Below are 26,492 nucleotides of genomic sequence, written 5' to 3' on the forward strand. Positions count from 1 at the left end.
ATCTCACTTCATATAAGTCAATACCAATGAAGAGAAATAACATTAAATACATTTATAAATGTAATTCAGTCCCTCACACCCCTATAAACGTGAATGGACTCGTTCAATTCCTGAACTGCATGCAGCAAGTGCGTCCTGTGAGGCACCGATGACAGAAACCTAAATTCAGCCTTGGTTTTTAAAACTACTACAATTGCCTGTTTTGCAGCTCAGCTATGTTCGAGTTAAAACATTCCATGATATTACACTTGATTTTATGATGGTCTAGTCAAATATAATACTATTCTCTCACTTTCAAGACAGAATTAGAATAGTGTGGAGGGGCCTCGGGAAAATATGCTAATGCTAGTGCGTGTTGTGATTTTTCATTGGCCATCGATAAAGAATAAGCGGTCAACGAACTATCGGAACTGAATATAATTGGATAAAAGATGATTGATCATTTTCCCCTATGAATATGCATGTCTGACATGTGCGCTTCGACCACATGCAGGTCAGCAAGGTTAACAATAATATCCGGGTCATGCAAGGAAACGCAACTGACTTGGGGTAAAATGAAGGGAGTTTGTTTACCAGCAGTGATATGAGCAGGGAACTGATCCTTGTAAGTCCACTAGCACTACATGTAGCTGTGAAACACAACGCTGAAACATTGGTGTGTAGCGGGCCTGGTATGTATGTACGGATGTATGCACTGCAATCTGTTGTGACAAGTGCATGTTGTTTTATATGTTGAGTAGAATCAACTCTGTAATTGAGTGTGGGTTTTTGTGTGGTGGATCTTGCATTCTTGGTCTAAGTGTAAGTGGGTGGGCACCGGCAAGGGACTTGAGCTCATACAAAAATCCATGCACATGCACCAGGCCAGCACCAGGCCATGGCACCATGCACCATTCTAACAGTTACGATGCCAACTGTGGAACGGAACTGAGCAACAGCGCAACAACACAACAACACTAACATTAACAATGAACAGGCACACTAGACAGTCTAGTCACTATACCATGTCATATGTCACGTATGTCCATCCCATTAAAGACCATGCCAACTTCACAATATTTAAACAACAGCCAACAAGTGATTGTGAGGTAGGGTCCCAAGGGAAAATGTTAGAGTCTTTAGGAAGGTGGAGGTGGTAGGTAGGATGGAAATTGTAGTTTGTATTGACGTAGGATAGGATGGATGCTGTAACCCTGTAGACTTGTCTATGATATAGAACTTCTAAGTTCTAATAAATGTTAGGACAGTGAACCCCGTGTAACATGGAAATACATGTGTGCATCTCGCGAGAGTGCTTTGTTTGAGTTTCTTTATTGAGCTAGACTTCTATGTGAGTGGAGTAAGGTCTGACGATTTACATCTAACAGCAGGTGCAGCTCAAAGCAGACACTGTCACTTTGACACTGGCAGTGCAGTGAGTGGTAAAGCTATTGATTGGTCAATTGCTCATCGCGTGACCCGTGACATGCAGTTAAAAGTGCCAATACTGCCATTGCACATTGTTGCTGTAGAGACATGCAATTATCTTCGAACAAAAATGGATAGCGCATGGGCCATGGCTGACATCACCACTTTACATTAAAAACTCCCATGTTAAACTCATGATCAACTTGTCATTTTAGCACCAATGCATGCACATGCCTCTGATGTCACAATAAACATACCTTTGCAGCGTGCACTCGATCATAAGTTTTACCAAGTGTGCATTCAGTCACTCGTTTTACTGTTGAACAACTTCAACTGATCACTTTTGGCATACAGCTGAATGTGACTATGCCACCCATTTGCCTTTTTTACCAACAGTAACAGCAACAAAAAAATGGTTGTCATTTATGTAGCATGTTCTACTAAATTCAAGAATTGGGATGGACCACATCCGTTGATGTCAGGGTTGTTGTATAAAACAAAATGTTTGATCTTTGCTCATATAGTGGAACAAAAATTTGCATTCGGTGGAAGATGATGCGCCCCATTCAACTTGGCTTTGCCTTGTTGCTTTCATCTCTTGTGAATTCTTGGTACACTCATTACCATTCAATATTTGTATATTATTTTGTTTTGTTTTGCTATTGGTGGTTGAGATGTTGATATCTCAAGGTATATGCTAACAGAATGAATTTCTTCTCCAAAATATTTATCTGTGGGGGGGGGGGGGGGGAGGAAAGCCCATTCTTTTCTAGAGAACCAAGTGCAAATATATTAATTTTCTGATATGCAGTGTGTGCCAGTACTAGTGGTACTCCAGAGCAACCTGAATTCTTACGAGTTTTATCATTTATGCGCGGTATGTGCAAACTCCAAATAATTTGTTGTCTGTTTTTCTTCCTATTGCTTTATTTTTTTTTTGTGGTGGGGGGGGGGGGGCCCATGTACGTGTAAGGATTGTAATAATGGGATTATGTTGTTTAAACTAAAGCCTACACTTGTACATGAATACTTTGTATCTGTATGCATGGTTGCTGTAGGGATTTATTCTGAACTTCCTAGCTATAGTTGTTGTTTTAAAGAACGAAAGCTATAGCAGTATATCCTTTTGTATCTAAAATGTATTATCCCTCTCTATACCCATGCATTGCATACCACATGCATATTCATACACACACACACACACACACACAATACAATACACAAACATCAGGCTCCCATGCACGCTACCTATCACATACTGTAAAACGAGAAATGTTCGCGTGCATTTTAATTTCGCGAATTTTGCGAACGCCAAGATTTGCGAAATTAAAATGCACGCGAAATTTCTTATCTACACTATAGGCCTACGCATTGAACGCAAGAGGCAATTCGCGAAAATTTCTTGCCACGAAAAAGGCCGTCGGCTCCAATTCGCGAAAATTTCATGCCGTGAATATATCATGTTTTACAGTACACTCTACCCATGTTTCTGCATCGGAAACCCAAAGGAACATCACATGAAATTGCTTTGCATTTTTCTACTTTTTCACTTCTCACTGACTGGCCTTTACAATGTTGGAAACAGCGTACACAACTATTTACACTGTACATAATATGAATATTCGTTGAATGTTAGTGTGCTAGGGAACTGACCGAACCGGAGCCCTATTATAACACAGTTACCATGTTTAGAATGATGCTTCAATCTCCTGTCAGTGCTGTATGATTCCGTGGTGGGAATCTGAATGACTTGTCCTGAAAATTACAAAGAGGTTCGTGCCATCGTCAAACCCTGCCTTTTAGTTGATGTTACATACCCTGTCAACAGCTTTAATCTTTTTATATCCTATGATTGTATTTAACACATTGTATTGGAAATCATTGTCTGCTTTACAGGTCTACAAGTTCTAGAAGTGCCAGAAACTAAGACTGAGAATGCCCACAGAGGGTGGCCTGAAGAAGGGCACCAAGCAGCGCCTGTCCATCCGGAGCCGAACTCACGATGCAGAGCTTCGCACCCCTCGGATGGCTGAGGATGAAAGCATCCTGCCCCCAGAGATGCGCTCTCGCCTCTGGAAGCTGTTCCGGCAAATCGAGGGAGAGTTGGAAGGAATGTATGAGGAGAACATTGCATGTAGGTGTATGGATATAAAAGATCATTCCTATCTTGCCAAAAGCAGTACTTATCAAATCCATATGTGAGCACAATCAAAATCACCAATTTTGGGTGCTAAACAAATATACCTGTTTAGAAATTAACCCATTCTTTACAGAAACCTGGTAAACCAGGTTCCTGTAGCGTAGTGTCAACTCATGTACGGGAACCAGGTATACGTGGTTCCCAAAAGGTAGACATCAAGAGTGTCTACATATGAGGCCTAAATTCATGGGGGTGAGGTTGTGTGTTGTGCTGTCCAGAAAAAAGACTTTGATCAAAAGATTAGAGTTTCTGCTATCAAGATGTGTTGTTTTTCTGCGTCAAAACTGCATGTATTTTTGTCTAATATGTCTTTTCCAGCATAGAAAAGCGCTTGATTTGCTATGAAACTCATATGAAGACGTATGTATTAGTCAGAGCTGAGCTCACTACATTTTGACATTCTAGCATAGAAAAGTGCTTAATTTGCTATAAAACTTGTATGAAAATGTACATATATCAGTTGAGGCTGAGCTCAATAGCTTTTGACATTCACTTACCCATTCAAGTGCCCTTTTTAAAGTATAAAATAAGAGTTTGCTAGCCCATCATTACACACTCTATTCATAATCTCACAACTGATCAATATTTCCTATTGTTTGATGGCACATGCAGTTGCCCATGGAAAGGGGATACATGCACTGACTGATTGCTTTTGCACAGGCATATTACCAACCTCTCTGTTTTTGCTGATGGGCAAAAAGAATCTTGTCTGTTGGCCTTGAATGTTCTTGGAGAATTGTTTTAAAAAGGAAAACAGGTTAAGGTGTGTGCTAAACCATTGGGAAATTTGAAGGCCCTAATATGAAATTCTTATGCTTTATATGCCCATACACCTAGCTGTATATTGCTGTACTCTTTTACCAGCATTTACCCGTATATAATTCCTCCTTATTGTAGGTCAGCTAGCCCGCTTAGGGGTAATAATGTACCTCACTCCAACAGGAACACAATGGTGACAGATTGGGAATTAAAGGGATTAAGGTAATCTCTATTCATTGGCAGTTAACAAGTAGTTCCAAGGCATTTGTGCCAATTGATGAAGAAAAGACCTCTGTGGGTGTGCCAGTCGGTGAATCAAGCTCAGTAAAGGTTAAGATATAGAACATGATTCTGGATATTACGCAAAAGAGAAATCAGTGTGCACTTGGGGTAAGGGGGAATAATACCTCAGAATGTGTTTTTATACCGTTTCCTGAAGACACTCTGCATGTACATGTACATATATGAAGTACAGTGCTGTAGATGACTACAGTATGTGCAACATCAGGGATGATGTGGTATAGATATATACATATTTGTATCTTCATTCACAGTGTTGATAATTTTTGTTCCGTTTTTCTTGGGTGTAAAGTTATGGGCATCTCACGGTGAAACTGTAGGAGCAGGTGAAACTGAACGAGAAATGAATGCTGTGCTGTAGCATTGACTTGACTGTGATTTATTTTGTTTGTTTTTTTGTTTGGTCACCCTATAGTACAGCAGAAGGTTGATTTTCTGACTGAAAAGTTGGAAGTCCTCCAGTCAGGAAAGACATTGGGCGAGGGTGCGGCTTCCATGATCGATGGAACAGACAGTTCAGCAAAGCTCAGTGTCAAGAGTAAAGGTAAACTGCTATGTTGCATGGAGTGTCTGTGGACTCCTGAATCTATGTCTTTGTGATGTCATAAGCAATTTTATCTCATATGCATGTATACTCATTTTGTCATGATGGCTTTAATAGGACTACATATTTGGCAAAGGTATTTTGCCTAGGGAAGAAGGGAAAGCAAGCAGTTCTGCCTGGAAACATTTTCTAAAGTCGTAGGCGGGATGACAGGGTGTGTGAAATGGGGAAGATAATGCTAGGTACTCAATGCTTAATAGATCCAGAAAGTAGTAGACCATGTGATACAACTTTGGGTTGAGTACGGTATACGCCATATTTAACGAGTCTAATTTTTTGCAAATTGGGACTTCCCAACATTTTTTAATAGTGGTTAAATTCACGCTTGTGGAGTACAGTGATGAATGGAGAAAAGCGTGCATGTCGCATTCATGTCAGAGTCAGAGCTAATATTAACATGTGTTGTTCAATTGTAAATAGCAACCGACTTGCAATATTCACAAAAATACCCCCCCCCCTGAAATATATGGCATACAGTATGTCATGTGCCTGAACCTTAAAGGACAAGTTCACCTTCATAAACATAAGGATTGAGAGAATGTAGCAATATTAGTAGAACACATCATTGAAAGTTTGAGGAAAATCAGACAATCCGTTCAAAAGTTATGCATTTTTGAAGTTTTTGTGCAGTACCCGCTGGATGAGAAGACTACTGCAGTGTATGAATAACTTAGATGTCACATGCGTACAACAATATAAGGAAAATATAAAGAGAATTTCACAAAATTCCATCTTTTGAAAAAAGTACACATTCCTCTGACTCGTTACCGATAAATGTTATGGGTAATATTACTCCCCCTGCCTTTAGAAAGAGGCAAGTCAATTGCTCTTCTATTATGCGAAAAAAGTGAAAATATGTTGAATTTTCTTTTATATTTTCTTTATACTGTTGTACGCATATGACTCACAAGCTGTAGTAGTCTCCTCATCCAGCGGTTCCAACACAAAAATTTGAAAAATTCATAACTTTTGCATCGATTGTCCAATTTTCCTCAAACGTTCACTGATGTGTTCTACTAATATTGTTGCATTTTCTCAATCCTTATGTTTATGAAGGTGAACTTGTCCTTTAACTTTGTGATCATTGCTGTAGTCCTATATGTTTGTTGTTGTTGTTTTTTCTTATTTCCATGGTCTTGTTTTCATATGGTAATGTACCAGTTGTGCTAGTAGTTGTATTGATTTTATAAATTTCTTCTTTATTGGAAGAACACATCAGTTCTCAATGATTTTTGTTGTGCATATTATATCTTTTACTCTCTTACAGCTTCCAGCCAGTTGAGTCAACTAATTTTAAAGCCAAAAGCTAAAGGAGCAGGGGGAAAGGTATGAAGACTAAGGATAGGAGTATATTTGAAGTTCTGGTGCTGAGAAAACAGTGATGCGTAGTGTGTGTATGTGGGTATATATATGAGCACTTTGTAGGCCATACATATACTATGGTTTTTCTGGGAGCATGAGGTTTTCTGACGATCTGTCTATCTTTGTATTATTTACACAACAACTGAACAAAGTGTGTGATAGAGTACCGGTAAATCAAAGTTGTCACAAGTATGAATTATTGTAGGGTGATAAGATGGTTAGATGAAATTGTTGAAAGCTACATAAATATTGACCAAATTATAAAATTTCAGTGTTTTGAAAATCCTAGTGAAGCTCTGACAGATTTCAAGTAAACTGTGTATAAACATACGCAATAGAAGAACAACTGTTCGAGTAAATTCTGTAAAAGTGGTTAAACTTCCAGAGTTAAATTAAAGATCACATTTTGAACATTATTTACAAGAACTTACTCAATTTCTTTGTTGCTTTTATTCAGACAATTTTGTGGTATTAATTTTAATGAAAGGTCCAAAGTCTTGCTTTTTTCTTTCTTTTTTATTTTTTTTTATTTTTTTGGGGGGGGCTTATTTAATGTAATTGAACTTTCGTAGTGGGAAATGTCAACCCATTGATTTTCTATTACATTCAGTAATAGTGTCAATATTTAAGGGAAAGAGCTGACCCATTTTGTAAATGTGAAAGTAAGGCAGTGAGGTGGCTTATTCTGAAGTGCATCTGCCTTGCATTTACATGGCTCTAGTTTGAGTCTCATTGAGTCTTGCTGAGTAGCGTTGTCCCATGTGACCCCCTCTAGTGCGAGGCAAAAGCACTGCACATAGGATGGGACATTAAATGGAGGACCCACATGTGAGGGAGTTACGACTCATGCACATAGAAAAATTCCACTTCATTTTCTCGCAAGGAGCAGGGTGCTAACCCAGTGAGGTAATCATGAATGATCCTGACCCCTCCTGGTTCACCCCTGGTGACTAGCAATAGTCAGCAAATGTAGTTAACCTGGCACATATTGCCATAGGAAGGAGAAGAATATGTCTGTAAGTTGTCATGGGCATTGATAGAATCTGCTAGGTATGATGAAATTAAAGAAATAATTTGTTGTTCTGTGTGTAACTTCAAGCGTGTAGATGTGTATAGTCAGGAATTGATGGAAATTGTGACTCATGCAAACTCACATTAAGTTGAGATGCTAGAGAACATTTTACATTGTTAGATGAAACTGGCAGTTCGATGGAAATTTAGCTGATCAGGTGGAATACCACCCTTAAACTTCATGCTGTGTTTGCCTTGTTTATTCCACCACACTGATCATTATCTCTTCCAGACTGTATTCAGCTTCAAGGGCACAAGCAGTACTGGCTATCGGCTGATGCATCATTACATTGGTCACAGTGATGGTGTGTGGGAAGTCAGTGTTTCCAGAGGGGATGCTCCTCTTCTTGCAACAGCTTCTGCAGGTAAGGACCTGGCAATAGTTAGTTAGGACTTATAGAGAGAAAGTTTCTGTCAAATTGTATGTTTCTTGTTTGTGTTACACCATGTTGATACATTATCACCTCCTTCCTCGCTATATTATCTTAATTCACAGATGCTGTAGTCATTGCAGCTTAATGACCCGTAGACATTAGCAAAGAGTTATAAAATACTCATCTAGGACTAACCCTCAAAGATGGTATCAATGTAAAGTATGGCATGATGGAAACTCTCTGTTTAAAGTTCAACTTCTGGTTAGATGTGAGTTGCTTTTTAACCATTTGCTATCAAATGGGTTAATGTTTGAAAGTGAAACTCTGGGCCAATGTAATAAGTTAAGCCACGGTTTATGTATAGACCCTCTCTTAGATACATGTTGTGAAGCCTCGGTTCATTTAAAATTTGGTCTTACTGTGTGAAGATTTATTTTTCTTTCTTTTTCTGTTTTTGCTTCTTCTTTTTTTTTCTAGCGGAGGCAATGCAAAATTCTTGTGGGGTCAAGCATAACACATCTGAATAATTAAGCCCTGTTGACATGGCTGTTCTCTGGAAATATTTGTAAAATTACTCTTCGTATTCTGATCCATGTATTTCAGCTTGAACTGCACTGTAATATCTTCATTTTGTTTTCCTGGAGATGTGTGAAACCCTTGATGCATTATTGACCCGTTGAGGACAGTTTGATTTTGCTACAACACGCATTTCCCATAGACATCTGCCCAGTATACTCGGTACTCGTCCTCAACAGGTTAAAAGTTGTGAGACCATGCTGCCCCCAAGTCACTGTAGTGTTCCTTGGAAAATTCAGTGGAATGCTGTATCAAACCTCTTACACCTGGGCTGTTCTTGGGATGCCAAGTTGTTTCCTCTATAATTGATTTTGCGAGCTAAAATTGAGAAGAAGAAGAGAAACGAGACTATGACATATTGTTCCTGATGTGTAAAGTGTGTAGGTATGGTTTGTTTCATAACTGATGAGGGATTCTGTACAATTTTTACAACAGTAGATACTATAATATGAGCTGTACCTGAAGAGGAAACTTCTATTATGATCCTAGTCTCATGTTACAGTGCAAGTTGTCAGTTGATACTTTAAGCAGTGACATTACTCAAAATGAAGCTCAACAGATACAACACACACATACACAAATGAAATCCTATGCTAAACCAGCTTTATATGTCCGGTGCTTTCATTCTTTGTAATTCACTAAAGATCGTACAGCGCGGTTATGGTGTATAGAGACTCATTCATGTGTGCTTCAGTACATGGGACACCTTGGATCTGTGAACTCTGTGCGCTTTCATCCCTCTGAACCGCTCCTCCTGACAGGTATTCCACTTCTGTGTGAATTGCTATCTTACACAGCCAAACCAAAGCTGGTCTTCAATGTGAAATTGTTTCTCTCTACCATGTGTTCACAGAATTGTGTCACCATAACAAAAAGAACTTTGGTTCTAATAACTGCTGTAGACAAAGTGCTGTAGTCACGCGATAAATGGAAATATGAAAGTTGGCAATACTTTGTTACTTTAAAAGTAGACATCATTTATACAAGTAAAATCTAGGATTCTGAAAGTACTGCAGGACCCAAATGGAAGAATAAAAGAAAGTTATAGTATTTATAGTACTTCATGATCATTGAATCGATCATACACTGTACATTATAGCTAGCTTGTCTTCCCCGATATTGTCATCATTAATATGTAAAACGTTCATAGTCAACACTGGCATGATTGTTGTGACAACTGTAGAATATTGTAATGTATCTTTGTAGAACAGTTTAAACTTTCTCACTCGATGATGTTCTTAAAAAACAGTCTGTGTCGCAGCTCAACAAGTCGTAGTCAGGCTAGAGATTTCCATCTGTGCACAGAAGATTATCTTTAGGAACACCTTATGGATATGCTATCAGAGTTGATAATTGCTCCTTTAACCCACAGCCTCGGGGGACAACACTGCACACGTTTGGAAATCAAATGTTAGTCTTCCCACCATTGGTCAACAGCCCGAAATAGTGAGTGCACTTCCTCTTCAAACTTTCACACTTTCGATCCGCCACATTGATATATCAGTTGCGCAATACTGTAATTATCAAAGTCAGTAAATCATGTGAATGTCATTCATGTCGTACTATTGTGAGAGTCAATGAAAGAAAGGGAATATTTGCTAGTGTGTCGTATTAAAATGATCTGTAAACATCAACGCTAAGCTGTTATATGCATTGTCAAATATTGCTGTTGTGCCATGCAGACATTGCCTTTCATATTGAGTATGTAGCAGTGTTTTGTCACTCCTGGTAAAATTTTCTGGTGGTATATTCAGTAAAGTGCAATCCCAGTGGAGGTGTCATGACCGAGCACACATCTCTGAATCACATCAGCGTGATTTGGGTTTGTGGGTTTGAGCCAAACAAAACCTGACACCTTTGCCCTTCAGCAAGGCACTTTATCCACTGCTCTCTACCCAGGAGTACAAATGGCTGCCCGGTAGGATGAGAATGTTTGTTGATCAGCATGTGTGCTCCTGTAGGATGGTGACTGACTGAAATATTCACCAGGGATTAGATTGAGCACTGTCAGTGCTAGTTGGAAATAATGTAGACCTATCCAGCGACCAGGTAGTAAAAGTATGTATTCACTTCGAGCACCCTACAGATTGGATTTGGCACAGTAGAATATATTATTATTTTTGCCATTATCATTATCATTCTCACAGAGATCATGCCCTTCTTCAGGAGACGACATTGATGGATCAGATAGAGAGGATGTTGATGGTAAGTCTATTTGTCGTATGCATCTTTTGGTTGAGGTAGACACATCATTTTGCCTTTCAGAAGATTGTTTGCAATGCCATAACAACAACCAGTTCAGAGCGTGTAGTGAAATGCAATCCTAAAGTTGATATCATTCACCGTTGTGTAGCGTGGCACATATTCCAGTCCAGTGTATTACCCCTCCGTGTACCGTGGTACTTACCTTAATTGATTAGCAAATGAGATCTCAGAGAGAAGCCCATTCCTGGGGGCCCGTTTCATGAAAAGGGTTTACAATGAGTCATTGTGAATAGCAGTAGTTGTAGTTAGTGCAGTAACAAGTGAAATCATTATCACTTATTGGTTGTTTCCTGAATGCTACCATGGTAACTGCAAATATTGCAGCTTACAATAATGACAACCCTTATCATGAAAAAGGCCCCAGAATGTCATCGTGGGCAGCTGTTCTTTGATACAATTAATATTGCCTCACAAATGCCAAAGTCAAAAACTAAAAACCATGACTCTTGTGTTGCAATAATCAATCATCTTATTTTCATAAAACCTCAAAACAGATGGTGCCTGTCATCCTGAGAGTATTTACCAGCTTCCGATCTCTTTGCATTTAAATTCATGTGAAAAATGTTGGGGCAGATGTTGCACATGATGGGAAACTGTATACAGGGTGAGAGCACTACCACTAGATGAGATATGTGTAAGAATTGTTAGCACATATCGATCCGTCCAAATGCTGGCTGCCAGCAGATAGCCACAATGCATTTAATTTCATATCTACTGTATAACTACTAGAAATGTTCATGGCATGAAACTTATGCAAATTTGAGGCGAAGGCCTTTTCAGCAGCATGAAATTTTCAGAAATTACCGACAATAAAAAAGAAAAGAAATGAGTACCAGTATACTTCATTATGTACTAGTAATACAGGGATTTGGTGAACACACACTGCTCGTCTATATAAAAATACAACAAAACTGACAATGTGCACTGCTTAACACAGGTAGTAAAAAAACAAAAAAAATAAATAAATAAAGAGAATGCGCATTACAAGTACCATACTAGTACGCATACTAGTAGAAATTTTGACTTTGGAAGCATACTGTTTGTGTTCAGTGCAACTTTCGTGTACATTTGACTTTTGCAAATATTGGCTCCATTCAGAAATTTGTGGTTTTACAGTGTGTAAATCTTTATAAAGTTATACAGGCATCTTCCAGCTGAACAGTTGCTATAGAGTATTTTTGCTGTCAATTGATGCCAATTATGTTCCATTTCCCTTTTTCACATGATGTTTGACATGCATGTTTTGCTTTTATCTTTAATCAGAATTTGTGTGTGTGTGTGTTTTGATATTTTTTGGGAGAAATTTCAATCCTCCATTAATCTTTGGTGAAGAAAGACTGCAGTAGTTAATGTGAAGCACTTTATTTCAGATACTGAAAATGGTCAATGAAAGAATGTGGTATTCTTTTTTTTTTTTTTGAATGTGGACATGTCCCATCTTTTGCTGTTGTGTTTGAGTATTGTTTTAAGCTGTGGTAATAATGCATACTTTATTTTTCAATGATCTGTTATAGGTCATTGAAGATGAATCTGATTTGCATACACAGTCCATATTTTTCATTCCTCTGTCTGTGTATGGTCACATGTTTTGGAAGAGTTGATATCACTTTACAATAATATCCAATCTTCCCCTATTCTGCACATGATAGACACACCATCTCACCGAAGTGTGGCTACCAGTAATTATGCGGGTAAATGATGTTAACCGCCTCAGTTAACCTTCCGCTGCATGATGATTTTGTAATACGCATGGTCATGCTTTGGTCATCCTATCTCTCAGTTCACTCCTCTTGGAGGCCCAAAGCTCACTGGCATAGGAGATCTTATGCAGAGCATCTGGGCCCCAAAGAGAATATTACGCAAAATATCATTTTGTTGTTGAATTTTAGTTGAACTCACATATCCTGATTTCATTGAATTAATTCATTTATTACTCGTGACAATACACTCATGCAATATCTTGTGGAGATGACAACACAGTATTCAAAGATTATTTTGCTCACCTGCTCAGAAGAATCTCATATTTACTGCAGTATATACTGTAGCCCGATCTGTAGTGAATATGAGACTAAACATTTAATTTTAATAAACTTATTAACAAGAACTGTAGAGTCATAGAATCAAAAATGGGAGGTGCAATTGTACAATTTGACAACCATGTGTCGTTGCTCTAACATCGTAAGCTCTTGTCCCCCCCCCCCCTTTTTTTTAAATGAATGTGAAATATTTTGTGAGCGTTGGGTTTGTTGGATTTTTTTTCAACACATATTAAACACCACCACTTATCAAGACACAAGGATATATTTCTTACAGATGACAGCTCTATGTAGTTTACAGAAGTCACATGTGATTGTTTCATAGTTTCTCATGGACTATCTCAAGCTCAAAGCCATTCCGTGTTCATTTTGGCTGTAGAAGATATGGGGAAAACCAACGAATAGAATGTTATAAGCTGGCATAGAATCAGACTACAATATAGGAAAGTTATGGAATTTCAAAGTTTAACAGTACATGCCCACCATGAAACTTGCACTTTTATGCTAATCTGATCTTATTTTCGAGTCACCGTGAAGATGGAATGGCGAATATTGAAATGTTTTATTTTCTCTTTGTTTCATGGACAATGTGAAAAAAAGTGTAAAATTGTTATTCGCTGATTCAGACCTGTTGCTGCCCTCAATATCCATATTTAGATGTGTGGCCATGAATTTTATTTGCTGAATAAATGTTGTCTTTCTTGTGATTTTATTTGCTATCCCATGCTGACATTTCATACGCTGCCATGTTGTAATTGTGCCAATATTGTTAACAGTGCCAACATTAGACTGTATTCCTATCATTCTTAACTCAGAGAAAGTGACAGAATTTGTTTCAGTGCAGTAAGTATTAGTTCAGCCACCACAGCTTTCTTAAAAATAAGAATAGTTGAAATTTGATCAAAAGAACAACATCTTTTTACTTGCAACAATCTTTGAAATATCCCTAATCTTGATTTTGATGCAATATACAAGTAACTGCAGTTCATGCAATGCAGACAAACAAAAAGACAGTGAATGTCACAGAAATTGTTCAATGATGTTGAATTCAAGATTTTAAGTTCAAGTTTTATATTTTGTGGTAATAAACAGATGGATTACCAAAACAGATTTCTGAATTTGTCGTTTTTCCAGAATTATTCAGAAGATGTCATTTATCACATAGAAACATATAACTAATGACAAAACTCAATTGATCCATTTATAAACTACAATGATATGTACATTTTATATTTTCAACCTGGTACATACACTGTAAAAATCTCTACTTGATTTCAAAATAGTACCTCTTGTATGCTCACAAGCAAACTCAATGAGTATTCATTCTTGAGAGAGTTTGGTCTCCAATTCTTATTCCCCTTGAGTATCTTACTGCAAAGTCAGTCCTTAAGAATACATTTAGGGTGGTTTATCTCCAGGGCCCCATTTCATAAAAGATGTTTAGGATAGCAACTCTTGCTGGAATGGCAACTTCCAATACCAACAGCCAATCAGGAAGCTCGATTCTCGTTGTTACCATGACAATTGCCATCCCAGCAAGAGTTGCTATCATATCAAATTTTTATGAAACGGGGCCCAGATGTACCATTCTTGATGCAGTGAAACCTTGTTATAAAAAGCTGCTTTAATAGGACTTGTGGAATTTCCTCATAATATCAGGTGTCTGATTATATCAGGGATAAAAACAAAAGAATATATACAAAGGATTGGGATCTGCAAGATTATATCAGGTACGTCACTATATCCAACCTCGATATAACAAGATTCCAGTATACGGCATTGGAGTTCAAGCTTATTGTGGGTATGTGTCACCTTATCCAAAGGACACTGGTACTACTATGCTTCAAGTTATCTCCCTGTTATACATATTATCCTTTGAATACTTTGGAAGACCAGTGAAGTTCCTGGTATTTCTGGTTTTAATAAAATTGTTGAAGCTATCAGGCAATGAAATGTGTAAATCAGTTTGTCTGTTTTCAAAATTGGAGATTGCACCACATGAAAGCCGTAACTTTACGTGTCATTCATTTTCCTCTAAAACTCCCGTGTTGTAAAGGTTTCAGATACACCATACTGCTTGTTTTGCAAACATTAATGATGAGTATCAAATACATTTGGCCAGCTTGCATGATCGTTGGAAAAAAAAAGATTTGTAAAACCAGTGATTCAGTTCGAGATACCACCTGCTTGTGTGTGGAATAAATTAGTATTACCAAATCTTTAATGTAACAGATTGTTCAGGGAATATCTCTCATTGTTGCTGATGGTATAAAGTTTGCTCCAAACTTTAAACAAAGCATGCCACATCCAAACTAGGCTGAGGATAAAATGTGATTGTGCAGAAAATTCTGAAAGGGGTGCAGTGTGAGATAGACATTAAGGCCGGAATTCACAAAGACGGTTTAAATCATGGTCTAAAATAAGCACCAAATAGGCGTACCTTTGACATGCGCCTATCAGCACGCGTTGTTGCTGGTCGTCCGTTTGCATGTATACGTAGTCTGTCAATTGTATGTATATGCAGAAAAAATTTGCATCAACCATGGTCTAAATTTAAACCACCTTTGTGAATTCAGGCCATTGTTTTAAATAGCAGGAACTGCCCCAAAATGGGGCATATGGTTGAGAACATATGAATGCAAGGGGTATGTTATCCATACATTGTATCTAGCCTATGTAGTAATCACAATTATTCTTTGTTTACCAAATTACATAGCATTGACCTCTCATCTCTGCTTACAGTGGTACACTGGTTTTTTTTTCTGTCTGTTTTAACAAAATATAATAAATGGTATGTTACATGACAGTACATGTAATCTACAGTTAATCTTTAACTTTGTATATTTCATTTAAGGTGACAGCTCCTGTTCAGTTCGTTTTGTGTTTTTATTTCAAATTTTTCCATTTTTTTTTTTTTATTTTGCCCCGTAATGTTGCATGCACAGAATCGGATGGTGAGTAAATGCTTCTAGAGTGATTGTAGATTTCAACTGCTTTTTCCTCTTTTTTTTTTCTTTTTTTTTTTTTGCACCTTTTCATTCTGTTTGATGCCTTGTACTGTTATATGCACAGCTAATTATATGTCGGGTATCATTTTTCAACCACTGCTTTCTTTCTTTTTCTCTCTTCTTTTCTCTCTGACTTTCTGTCTGTCTGTCTGTCTGTCTGTCTGTCTGTCTGTCTGTCTGTCTCTGTATCTCTATACCTACATTTGTATGCATCCTTTCTTTCTTTCCCATTCTTTGCACTGATTTCATCTACATTTTCCTTTCCAAAGTATTTCCTTAGCAAAGAGAGATTCATGTATATGTAGTTCCAACTACATATATGTACATTGTACAAGGGAAAGATGCACATCAGAGGAATTGAACTCATGTAACATTTTTTTTTCCAAACACCAATGTCTTTATTTGTACAGTTTTGTGATTCAACACAGTTCATATCAGATTTGAGTGTACACGACATGAAATCTTGTCACATGGCACAGATCAGTCACATTGTCAGCAGTTCTGTGTTGTAGCGTCAACTACATGTACATCTGGGATATGGAATCGTTGTGTTATTCATTAAATATTTCACTGTGATTGTACTCATGTCAAGTCGCCATTTTGATAAAAGTTCATATATTAGCTGGGACGTTGTAGCCATAGTTTCATATAGAGAGCATATAACCTATTATATACCTCATTTCTAGAATCCTCTCATCTGATTGGTTAAAAGGGGAGTCATGAAAATAACTGTGCCCTATTTTTGAGTTACTGTGACCGGGGCCCGGGCACAGTTAGTAAATAGGTTTTAGAGACAGTCGCGACCCCGTTCACGTAGATCGCTCATATGTACGCACCAATGATACGACCGCCGCGCATTCAATCAGCGTGCTGTAAAAGAGACTAGCGGACTGGTTTGTAGACAATCGCAACCCCGTATCCGTAGTACACGTAACGTACACTGTACACATCACTGTACGTACCAATGATACGACCGCCGCGCTGTCGATCAGCATTGATTACGAGTGTTGTGAAAGAGACTAGAATCTATATTTTCGGTATCTATATTTCGGAATCTATATTTTCGGTATATAAAACAAATAATGACTGCTTGATATTCGGGGTACAGTTAAAATTATGTAGGCCCTCGGTGATGTGAAAACCGTAACCATGCCCTCAGCTTCGCTTCGGGCATAGTTACGGTTTTCACATCACCTTGGGCCCATAATTTTAACTGTGCCCCTCATAGCAGTCATTATTTGTATATTCTTATTAGGTTTATTTTCTACTGATGCCCTCATTCAAGAGAGAGTGCCCCACTACTTGTTGTGCCCATACATTAGGCCAAGTAAAAAAAGAAACCAGTTTCTCGTCCTCGCGCGCATCGATTTTGGCCGCCATATCAATTTTTTTACTATTGCCTATTTTCAAAATGGCGCTGAAAATACCAAGAAATTCATAATTCTCGTCCCAGCCCGCTCCCCACCCGCATCGATTTTCAGTTGCCGCATCGACTTGTTTGATATTTACTATTTTTTCGGCCGCCGAAAAAAAAAATCGACAATTCACCTACCAATCGTGATGTCTCATTTCTATTTACGGCTTGCGTCCTCTACTTAGCTGGAGTACAGCTGTAGCTTCTGTGGTGCGTATGTAATAACGCATGCATTTCACACTGCGAGCTCGGCAAGAAGGAATGACCCACAAAGCAGTCTAACTGTAGTTGGATGGGCGCGCGGGCCTGGGCTGTGATGTACAGCGCACTCGGTACGTCGTGAACGCGATAGCGGCAACATTTTTTGCGAACAATCGCTGATATTCCACGCATATTTCGCGCATTGTTCGTATTTTTCCTCGTTTCTCATATCTTAAGCGGATGAATTGTACTGTACAAATGCTTGTGAGGATTGTATCGAGTTTGTATGTATACATTTTCATGTCATTGTGACTATGTGCATGTGTGTTCAGTGTCGGAAGGTACGGTGCCAGTGCAGAGTGGCCGTGCTGGCCGCGTATGCGTGTCTGTAGCTGTCGACAGGGTCCCCATCCCCCTGGTCTGTCAGCTGTCTGCACGCACGCATGAACACATTCGAATGTGTAGAGGCCCAAACACTCTGCTCTTATAACGTTGCATCTGACGGCGATGTATTGTTCTATTTTGAAGAGAAATTGAATGCGCTTTTCCAGCAAATGTAGAATTATTAAATGGGTGTATCTACAAAATAAATAACTTTTCCACGGATTCTGGTTTGTCTTGTATTTCTGCGGGATACTTTTCTTTATGATGTAAATTCACGGACGCGGCCGTGAGTCGTATCACCTGTAGTGTGATACAATCATTCATCATCCAAATGATGAGTGATTATCAAATGTCTTTTTAGAACATGGAGAAACATCTTTAAATGTTTAATGCTATAATGCCATATCAGTATCATTTTGACATCCATCTGCAATTGTACCAGCCAGTTTCCAGTTGAATGTGCAACAATTGTGCTGTGAAGAGATGCAGATACATACCAGCTGTGTGGACACAAAAAGTCACAAACACCAATGATAAATAAAGCAGTGTTTTGAATATCATGGAATTTATTTCAGTCGTACATTTGTTGATAGAATGTTTTATACCTGTTTCAATTAATAGCACAATACATCAGAATTGCAAGTACATTGGTATCAGAAATGCCATTACAACACTAAATACCAGTATTAAGATGGTCATTTTCCCTTGACATCTGTAGTGGAAAGAAAAAGCAAATGTATTTCTGCATGCATGAAGTTTCATTTCAAGTATGGTACATATTATATCTATTTGTTTGAAAATGCACAGAGTGCAGGCAAGACATACACTTGGGACCTGGTCTCTCATAACACAGCTACCATGCAGAGTGATATTTCATTTCATAAATTGGATATGGAAAATAGTAAAGCCCTCTCTCGTTACCTTTCTCAGAATTACCGGACGAGAAACACATATTACTTTCATTTTGACAATCCTCGAAAAAATAGTAAGATATCAAATAGTAAGGACCTCCCTCATCGCCTTGCTCAAAAAACCCGGACGAGAAACTACTTTCTTTTTTTACTTGGCCTTATGTGGTCATGCCCCCAAACGCGGCATTACAGAAGGTATTTATCCTGCCTTTCGGTAAGGCACCATATACAATGTACTTGCAACAGGCAAGTGCTCATCATAGAACATCATAGAACTCACGTAACAGTGAGTTTTTGTTGTTCTGGTTTCTTATGAGTACTGAGATCCCATTTCGAACACACACATGAAAAATTTCTATGAAGGTATTGTAATGACAGCTTTAATACCTAGCTGTCTTCAGATACAGGGTTGGAATGAGAGGTCACCTGAGATATTGGGATTGCATTGAGCAGTATTCCAGATTTAGGGGGTATTCAGTGCAGAAAAAGCTTGCAGCAAACCCCCGAAAGAGGGTGAGGGGAGGGGGGGGGGGGGATTCAGACATTTTGGCAGACATGAGATAGGGAGGTGCTTTCAAAATGGGGGGAAACCGATAGGCCTATCTAAGAAATACTGAGTAGGGCAAGTGAATTTGTATCACCCTACCCAATGCAGATTTCAATCCCTACCAGAGACATAATGAATAGCAGTTTCTGAATTTGTATATTTCTTGAGAATATCATTTTGTAGTGAATGCAAGACATTCTAGCTGAAAACAGTTTTTGCCCACAGAAAAAAAAATTGACAAGATGTTACAGGTTTTATTTGATGGCATGAATAGGTCACCAGTACAAACATTATTTACCTGGTACTGTGTCACTGTTTACTTATCCAGTTTGTAATGACATTCAATATGTGTTATTGGTCAATATTGTAAACAAACAAAAATCCATCAGTACAAAATTCAGCATACCGTGGTACATCTTTCTATCATACTTCACATTGTTTGCCTGTTGTGCGATCATTTCAGTTGGAATGAATCACATTTTTGTCTTTTTGTCTTAGAGGCTTTCTTTCCAGAGATTAATGCCATGAAGATGTATATCGTCGCTGGGGTGACAAGACCTTGTATCTACAATTTTGGTGAAAATGACTTTTTTGGATTAATGGTCAAATAATGGGTTAAGTGATGTCCTGGCCAAACCCCAACTGTCTTACTCCAAAAATGAAGCCACCACAGCATATCAAAGGAAAAGCTATCCCATTCGCCACAGTGCTTTGGCCGCCATATTTTTTGGCTCTCCTGAACATTTGACATTTTGTAGATACGAGGTCTTGTCGCCCCAGCGACGATATGTCAGTGAGGATTGTTTGTTTGTAGATAATCTAAATCTGTAATTTATTTCTGTTTGAATTTCATGCCAAGTGACCGGCATATATGAGCAAGTCATGATCCATATTGAAGGTGTTGTTCAGCTGTAAAATATAAACATATGCTTTGTGTAAGAAGTAAAGTTTTTGTGTGTTTTACAAATTACAGTTATTCTACTTTATCATACTGCATTTTTCTTCTTTGCATGGAGATGGGGGCATTTGAATTTTGTCGTAGTAACACAATACTACAGCCCTGCTCTCAGAGAGTATTTATAGCTTCTTTGTTGTGATGATCATTTGATTACCTGAAATGTATGTTGCTTGATGTAGATATGCAAGTTTTCTAAAAGGTTCACTCCTTTATGAAAGCAGGCAATTATTAAAGCAGAGGGGCAAAGATATGATGTGTGAGTTTTCTTCAATTTGCATGCCCTAAGTAAATAATGAGATTTGTAAGATCGCAACTGCTGATCTACATTTTTGACAAACATGTCACAAAAAGGAACCAGCAGGAATCAAACTTGTCATCTACTGCTTTCCAAGCAGCTACACTACCACCAGGCTATCCTTTGTTGCCAACAGTAGATGGCAGGTTTGATTCTCAGTGGTTCCTCTTTCCAACATCTTTATTAAAAATGTAGATTAGCAGTTTGCGATCTTACAAATTTCATTTTGTACAGAGAGCAGACAAAATGAAAAAAAACTTTTCAGCTGCCCTACAGTTGATGTCACCTTTAATGCAGAAACAGAAAAATCAGTGGATATTAATTTGATTTGTAATTGTGAGAGTATTCTAGCTCTCCAGAGTGTACTGAAATGTCTCATTTGATGGGAGAGTAAAGTGCCACTTACCTCATTATTACTAAGTGATCCTCCAGTTGAGGGAGGAGTACTTGTCAGCCATGTTCACATTCATACGTTAACATACCATACCTCAGCCATGATTTTGATTGTGTGCGCACTTTTCTGCTGGTATTAATCATAATACAGCTGATATCATCAACATGATTAGCCTCTCATGTTCGCTTGTGTCATTCTATTATGTCATTTGTATGTATATCTGCTGGAAATATTTTGAATGACATGTATATTCATCTAATTATTTGAATTTATATGTGTTTGCACTTTGTGCTTACTGTCCTCTTTGTTTAATTATGGACTTTGACTCTTTTCCACAGCCATTTTGACAGATTGCCTGTATAATATGTTGAAAACTTTTAGTCAGAACTTTAAAGACGCTGTGGTGATTTGAGCAACTTATAGCATGTGAATATCATTCTTTTAAAATCTCTATAAGCAAGCAATACAGATCAATTTTTATTTCATGTCTTCATGTACTCCTAGCTTTAAATCTGTGATCATTGAATGTCATTGAACATTTGGTACTATCAAAGTGCTGTGAAACATGGCCATTTTTGTACTTGATCTTTTGGTTGACTTTGTCAGTAAAGAGAAAAATGAGTGGCAATGCTACCATGCCTGAGAGAAACCCTGTCAATGGTTACTCAATGCTTATGGATTGCCATTCTATTTGTATGGGATCTGTAAATTTCCTCTGTGAATGATCCTCCTTTCACTTAGCTTGTACTTTCCGCTTACTGAGTGTATATCAATCATGTCTGTTTTTGTTGTGTTGGATGTGCTATCTATTCAATATACCTCTATCACAATGAATGTGTGATCTATTCAATATACCTCTATCAAAACGGATGTGCTATCTATTCAATATACCGCTATCACAATGAATGTGCTATCTATTCAATATACCTGCAGCATATCACACCTTGGGTCTTTACACATTTATTTCATAATGCAATGTAGAATGTCTACTCAATTATTGAATCATGGACAGTTTGTTGTTTCAGAAGATTATAACTCAAAAGTAGTGAAAATTATCGGGGGAAAAAAACAGCGGTCATTATCGATACTGCAGTTATTTTGAGCTCGCTCTGTCGAGTAACCTCTACAGAATCTGATAAACCTATGCCCTCTACAATTACTTCCTAGAGCCTCAGGGAGTAACTATTGCATGCCTTATCACATAAAGTGCTTATTTTGTGCTAACTAGAATAAGCTAGGTGGTAATCTCATCTTTCTTATATCAAATGTATTTCATCAACTGTGAATCAAAATAGCCCTTTATGTTATTTTTGTTTCAAGATAAAGATCCTAGAGCTTGCAAACTCTCTTCCAAACTTTTGATTTATCTTTCTCATTTATCATTTTGTTTCCAGGACAAGAGAGTGAAAACATCATTTACGTAAAGACTCCCCAAGTTCAGCTGGAAGGCCACTCAAGCGTTCTCATCGCTGCTGATTGGCTCGCTGGTGGAAAGCAGCTGGTTACGGCATCGTGGGATAGGACGGCAAACCTCTATGACCTGGAGACATCAGCTATAGTGCATACTTTGACTGGTATAGCCTATGCTGTATTTCTCTTAGTTTTGAGTGGTATTCTTTGATTTGTGAGATGACAACCAAATCCATAATTTGATAGCTATGTGATATGTGTTGTATGGTACTGTAATTGTGCTTGACCCACAATTATCTTTGTTAATTTGCAAGGATTCAAAGAGCCTCTACATTATGCACGAGTATCACACCTTTTTTCATTTAAACTTTGTAATGGCAAAATAAATCTACTTTGCCTTGAGTATACATAAAAATGTAAATACCTTCACATCTCTGAAGAGGCTTGCATGTATTTCCTCTGGAAATTTTATTTGACAGAATTTCAAAAAGAAATAGCTCCTACTATTACTCAAATGTCACATTGTAACACAACTTTTAATCATGTCAATGAAGCTAATTGGCAAGTTACACAGAGCATTTTTTTCTCTTAATGAATCAAAAGTGAATGTCAATTTGATATTAATATTGATTGTTATTTTCCACTCTGCTGCATAGAGTGGCATGAGACTTACTGTTGTGACTCCGCCCACTTCCTAACCAGGTCACGACCAGGAGCTCACCCATGCCTGTGCCCACCCATCTCAGAAGATGGTGGTGACATCGTCAATGGACACCACCTTTCGTCTGTGGGACTTCCGTGACCCAAGCATACACTCCGTCAACGTGTTCCAAGGCCATACAGAGTACGTATTGAAGTGAATGTTTTTAACCCCTTGTGTGCTTACATCCTGATGGCTACAGAAAACTTCATAGCATTGTACACACTCTCCAAAGTCCCTGCCACAGACAGGGTTATAGAAGTAAAGACTTACTATTCTCAAGCAGTGGAATATCAATGAAGGGCTTGCTCTCTCTATCGATGTCAATAAACTTTGAGACATAACACAGCATTTGCTCACTTTCATATGCAAGAATGGTTGTACTGTCTCGTCCTACTGTTGTGATATTATCTGTCAAGCACTATACTTTAATGTGAACAGACACAAATTGTTTTTAAAGGGACTGTACAGCACTGGTTGAGGTGAGGATTCAGGTTTATAACATTTTTGGTGAGATAATGAGAAACCCTTATATGAAATATGAAGAGCATGTAATTTTAAGAAGGATTCGGCATTTATTTGATGAAAATTAGCCTTGAAATGGCTGAGATATCCAAAAAAGCGATCCTAATAGAATTGACAGGCCACGTCTTTTATTAGGGTCTCTTTGTTTTTCATCGTTTTTAGATATCTCAGTGGTTTCATAACCGATTTTCATCAATTAAACTTTTGATTCCCCTTAGAATTGTATGCTCTTTAACATTTAATAAGAGTGGTTTCTACATATGTCGTGAAATGTTTCAAGCTGAATCCTCACCTCAACCAGTACTGTACAGTCCCTTTAAGATACAGTTGATTAGCTAGTGATTTTTCTTTTGAAGCTAATTAATTTGACAGCATGTGACTTATAACAAGAAACTTTGATTCTCAATAGGATTTGCTACAAAAAAACACCCCCACTGAAGTGTCGTAGATTCACACTGCTCCCCCGCTCCCATTCTTTGCCCACTACAAACAACATTGATTGGGTTTTGCAAAGGCGTGTTGCAAAGGAAAGCAACTGAAAAATACTGAAAAATACTAATTAATGGTTGTTTGGAAATGCTTCATCCCATTATCACTGTCTTTTTGCACTTTGTCCATCATGGCTTCCAGTTCGGTAACCTCGGCTGCGTTTGCCTCAGGTGACAAGGTTGTGAGCGGATCTGATGACCGGACAGTGAAGGTGTGGGATCTGAAGAACATGAGAACGCCACTAGCCATGGTCAGAACTGACTCTCCAGTCAACAGGTAGGGACAAATAACCTTCTGTTTTTGTTTCTACCTGTGCCCCAAAACTGTGAAACTTGCCTCCTTCTTCATATTTGTCGATCCCAAACCGCAAAAATGATTCCATATATAGACACAAGACCTACCTGTTGAATTTGTTGTAGCTATGTAGATATTCATTATGAAGAGTGTAATAAGTGTAGATATATTAAATGATTGTAATTTAGTTACAATAATGTAATTTACCTCGTATAATGATAATGTGTATTGCTTCTATGGCACTTGTTATATAAGAGTTTTAGTTTCTAGCTGTTGGCAATTACTAACTGAAAATATTGTTATCTCAAATCTTGCTGTTTTTCCTTTTTCTAGGCTATCCATATCACCAACCAGCAACATTATGGCAATACCACAAGATAACAGAAACATCAGGCTGTACGATCTCAATGGAGTTCGTGTTGGGCGCCTTCCACGTAGTAACAGACAAGTAAGTTTCCATGGGAATCATATCTTCTTCTCTGTAAATTGTCCATAAGTCACTCACTGACTGTATCTAATGCACTGACTCACCAATTTTGTAATTTCTACCAATGTAGAGTGTGGTCAACCTCGCCTACATCGACCTTGCACAAGTCAAAAATTGGCTGATTATACTCTGGAGGAGAATAAACATATTTAATTTCATTGTGTAAGTCAAAAGATGTTTCCTAGTCCTTTTGGGTTCTACTCAGGCAAGGTCGACTGTATGTTGAATTTCAGAAAGGAGTTACTTGACAAAAATGCATTTTTCCTTGTCCAATCAGGGTCACCATAGGATGGTGTGCTGCACGGCTTGGAATGACGAGAGCACCACTTGCAACCTCTTCAGCTGCGGCTTCGACCGCCAGGTCCTTGGCTGGCATGTGGGCATCATCCCGGGCTGAACGTCAAGAGCACCCCCATTGGTGGAAGGGAGAAACTAGGCGGTGACCCAACGATTTTTGAGAAGCAGCATGTACCATGCACAGGAATTTGAATGCAATATGCAATGTTTGTTGCCCAATGTCCATCTCCTATGTAATAAACACCACCAGCCAAGGTTTCCAAGCTGAACATGACCATCTTCATTTGAAGGTTTCTTATCAGTATACAGACCGAAGCCATAACTTTTGCCACATATGATTATATATCCACTTTTTTCCATGTATAAAAAATATGTATCTACATTCACTCTTTACCTTGCATATGCATACGGGATCCTCTTCAACAGTTGCAATGCTTTGCAAAGCACCATATTGGTGTTGAATAAGAGACATTAGGATTTGATTCAAGTTTGCTTGATATCACAACTAGTCTAGTCTTCATGCTACGACATTGCATCATTGTATTGTGAGGAAATAAGCATCCTGTTGAGGCTTGAAGAGATGCCTTCAGCTTTGAAATGATAATTCGAGGAATTTCAAACAAAAATATCTCCTTGCTAGTCAGGTAGACTGTTCAATGAAATCTTGAAGTTATATTGCTAGTATGCAAAGTGCCATTGTAAAGTTCTGTGAAAAATTTGTGATCTTACATGTGAGGGGTATTCCACTAAGTAGCAAATGGATACAATATCAGTCATGTGAATAAGGTATGTGTTTCTCTTTTGACTGTATTTTCTGATATGTCATAACCCTGATGTTTGCCATGCCCTCTTTTGGGGGCTGACAAGGGCAGTTTACTCTTGGAAGTTATCTCACTAATACTCGGACTGAAGACAATAGATTTGCTGTATATCAGCAAGTTACTTGCTTGCTCTAAACATGGTTTGACTTCCATGACCATCACTTTCATGTGTTATTTGAGTTGGTTATTTCATCTGGCTTTAAGAATGTGTGAAGTATAATCAAATAATGAGACAAGATCTGGGGGGCGTTTCATCAACGAGTTCGTCGGAGGTTTTCACCGACAAATTTGCTATCAGCCAATCAGAAGCAAGGATTTCAGTAGCTTTTAACAGTTGTCAGTGTAAATCACTGACAAAAAGTTTCATGAAACGGTCCCCAGGTATGATTGAAGTGTGATACAA

At 38.2% G+C, this 26,492-nt stretch overlaps 1 protein-coding gene across 1 annotated transcript; it reads left to right on the plus strand.

The window, feature by feature from the left end:
* Positions 1-556: 556 nt before the first annotated feature.
* LOC139740321 (WD repeat-containing protein 37-like) lies at positions 557-26,492 on the plus strand. Its single transcript, XM_071650914.1, has 14 exons — positions 557-671; positions 3,304-3,541; positions 5,082-5,210; positions 6,538-6,596; positions 7,936-8,068; positions 9,298-9,414; positions 10,026-10,099; positions 10,582-10,584; positions 10,801-10,858; positions 22,461-22,640; positions 23,179-23,320; positions 24,332-24,466; positions 24,818-24,932; positions 25,249-26,492. Exons 2-14 carry the CDS (start codon positions 3,343-3,345, stop codon positions 25,366-25,368), a joined length of 1,464 nt encoding a protein of 487 aa, XP_071507015.1. The 5' UTR covers positions 557-671; positions 3,304-3,342; the 3' UTR covers positions 25,369-26,492.

The sequence above is a fragment of the Diadema antillarum genome, unplaced genomic scaffold, assembly GCF_040938485.1.
Source record: "Diadema antillarum isolate AM-2024a unplaced genomic scaffold, OU_Dant_1.0 seq00000847_RagTag, whole genome shotgun sequence".
Lineage (NCBI taxonomy): Eukaryota > Metazoa > Echinodermata > Echinoidea > Diadematoida > Diadematidae > Diadema > Diadema antillarum.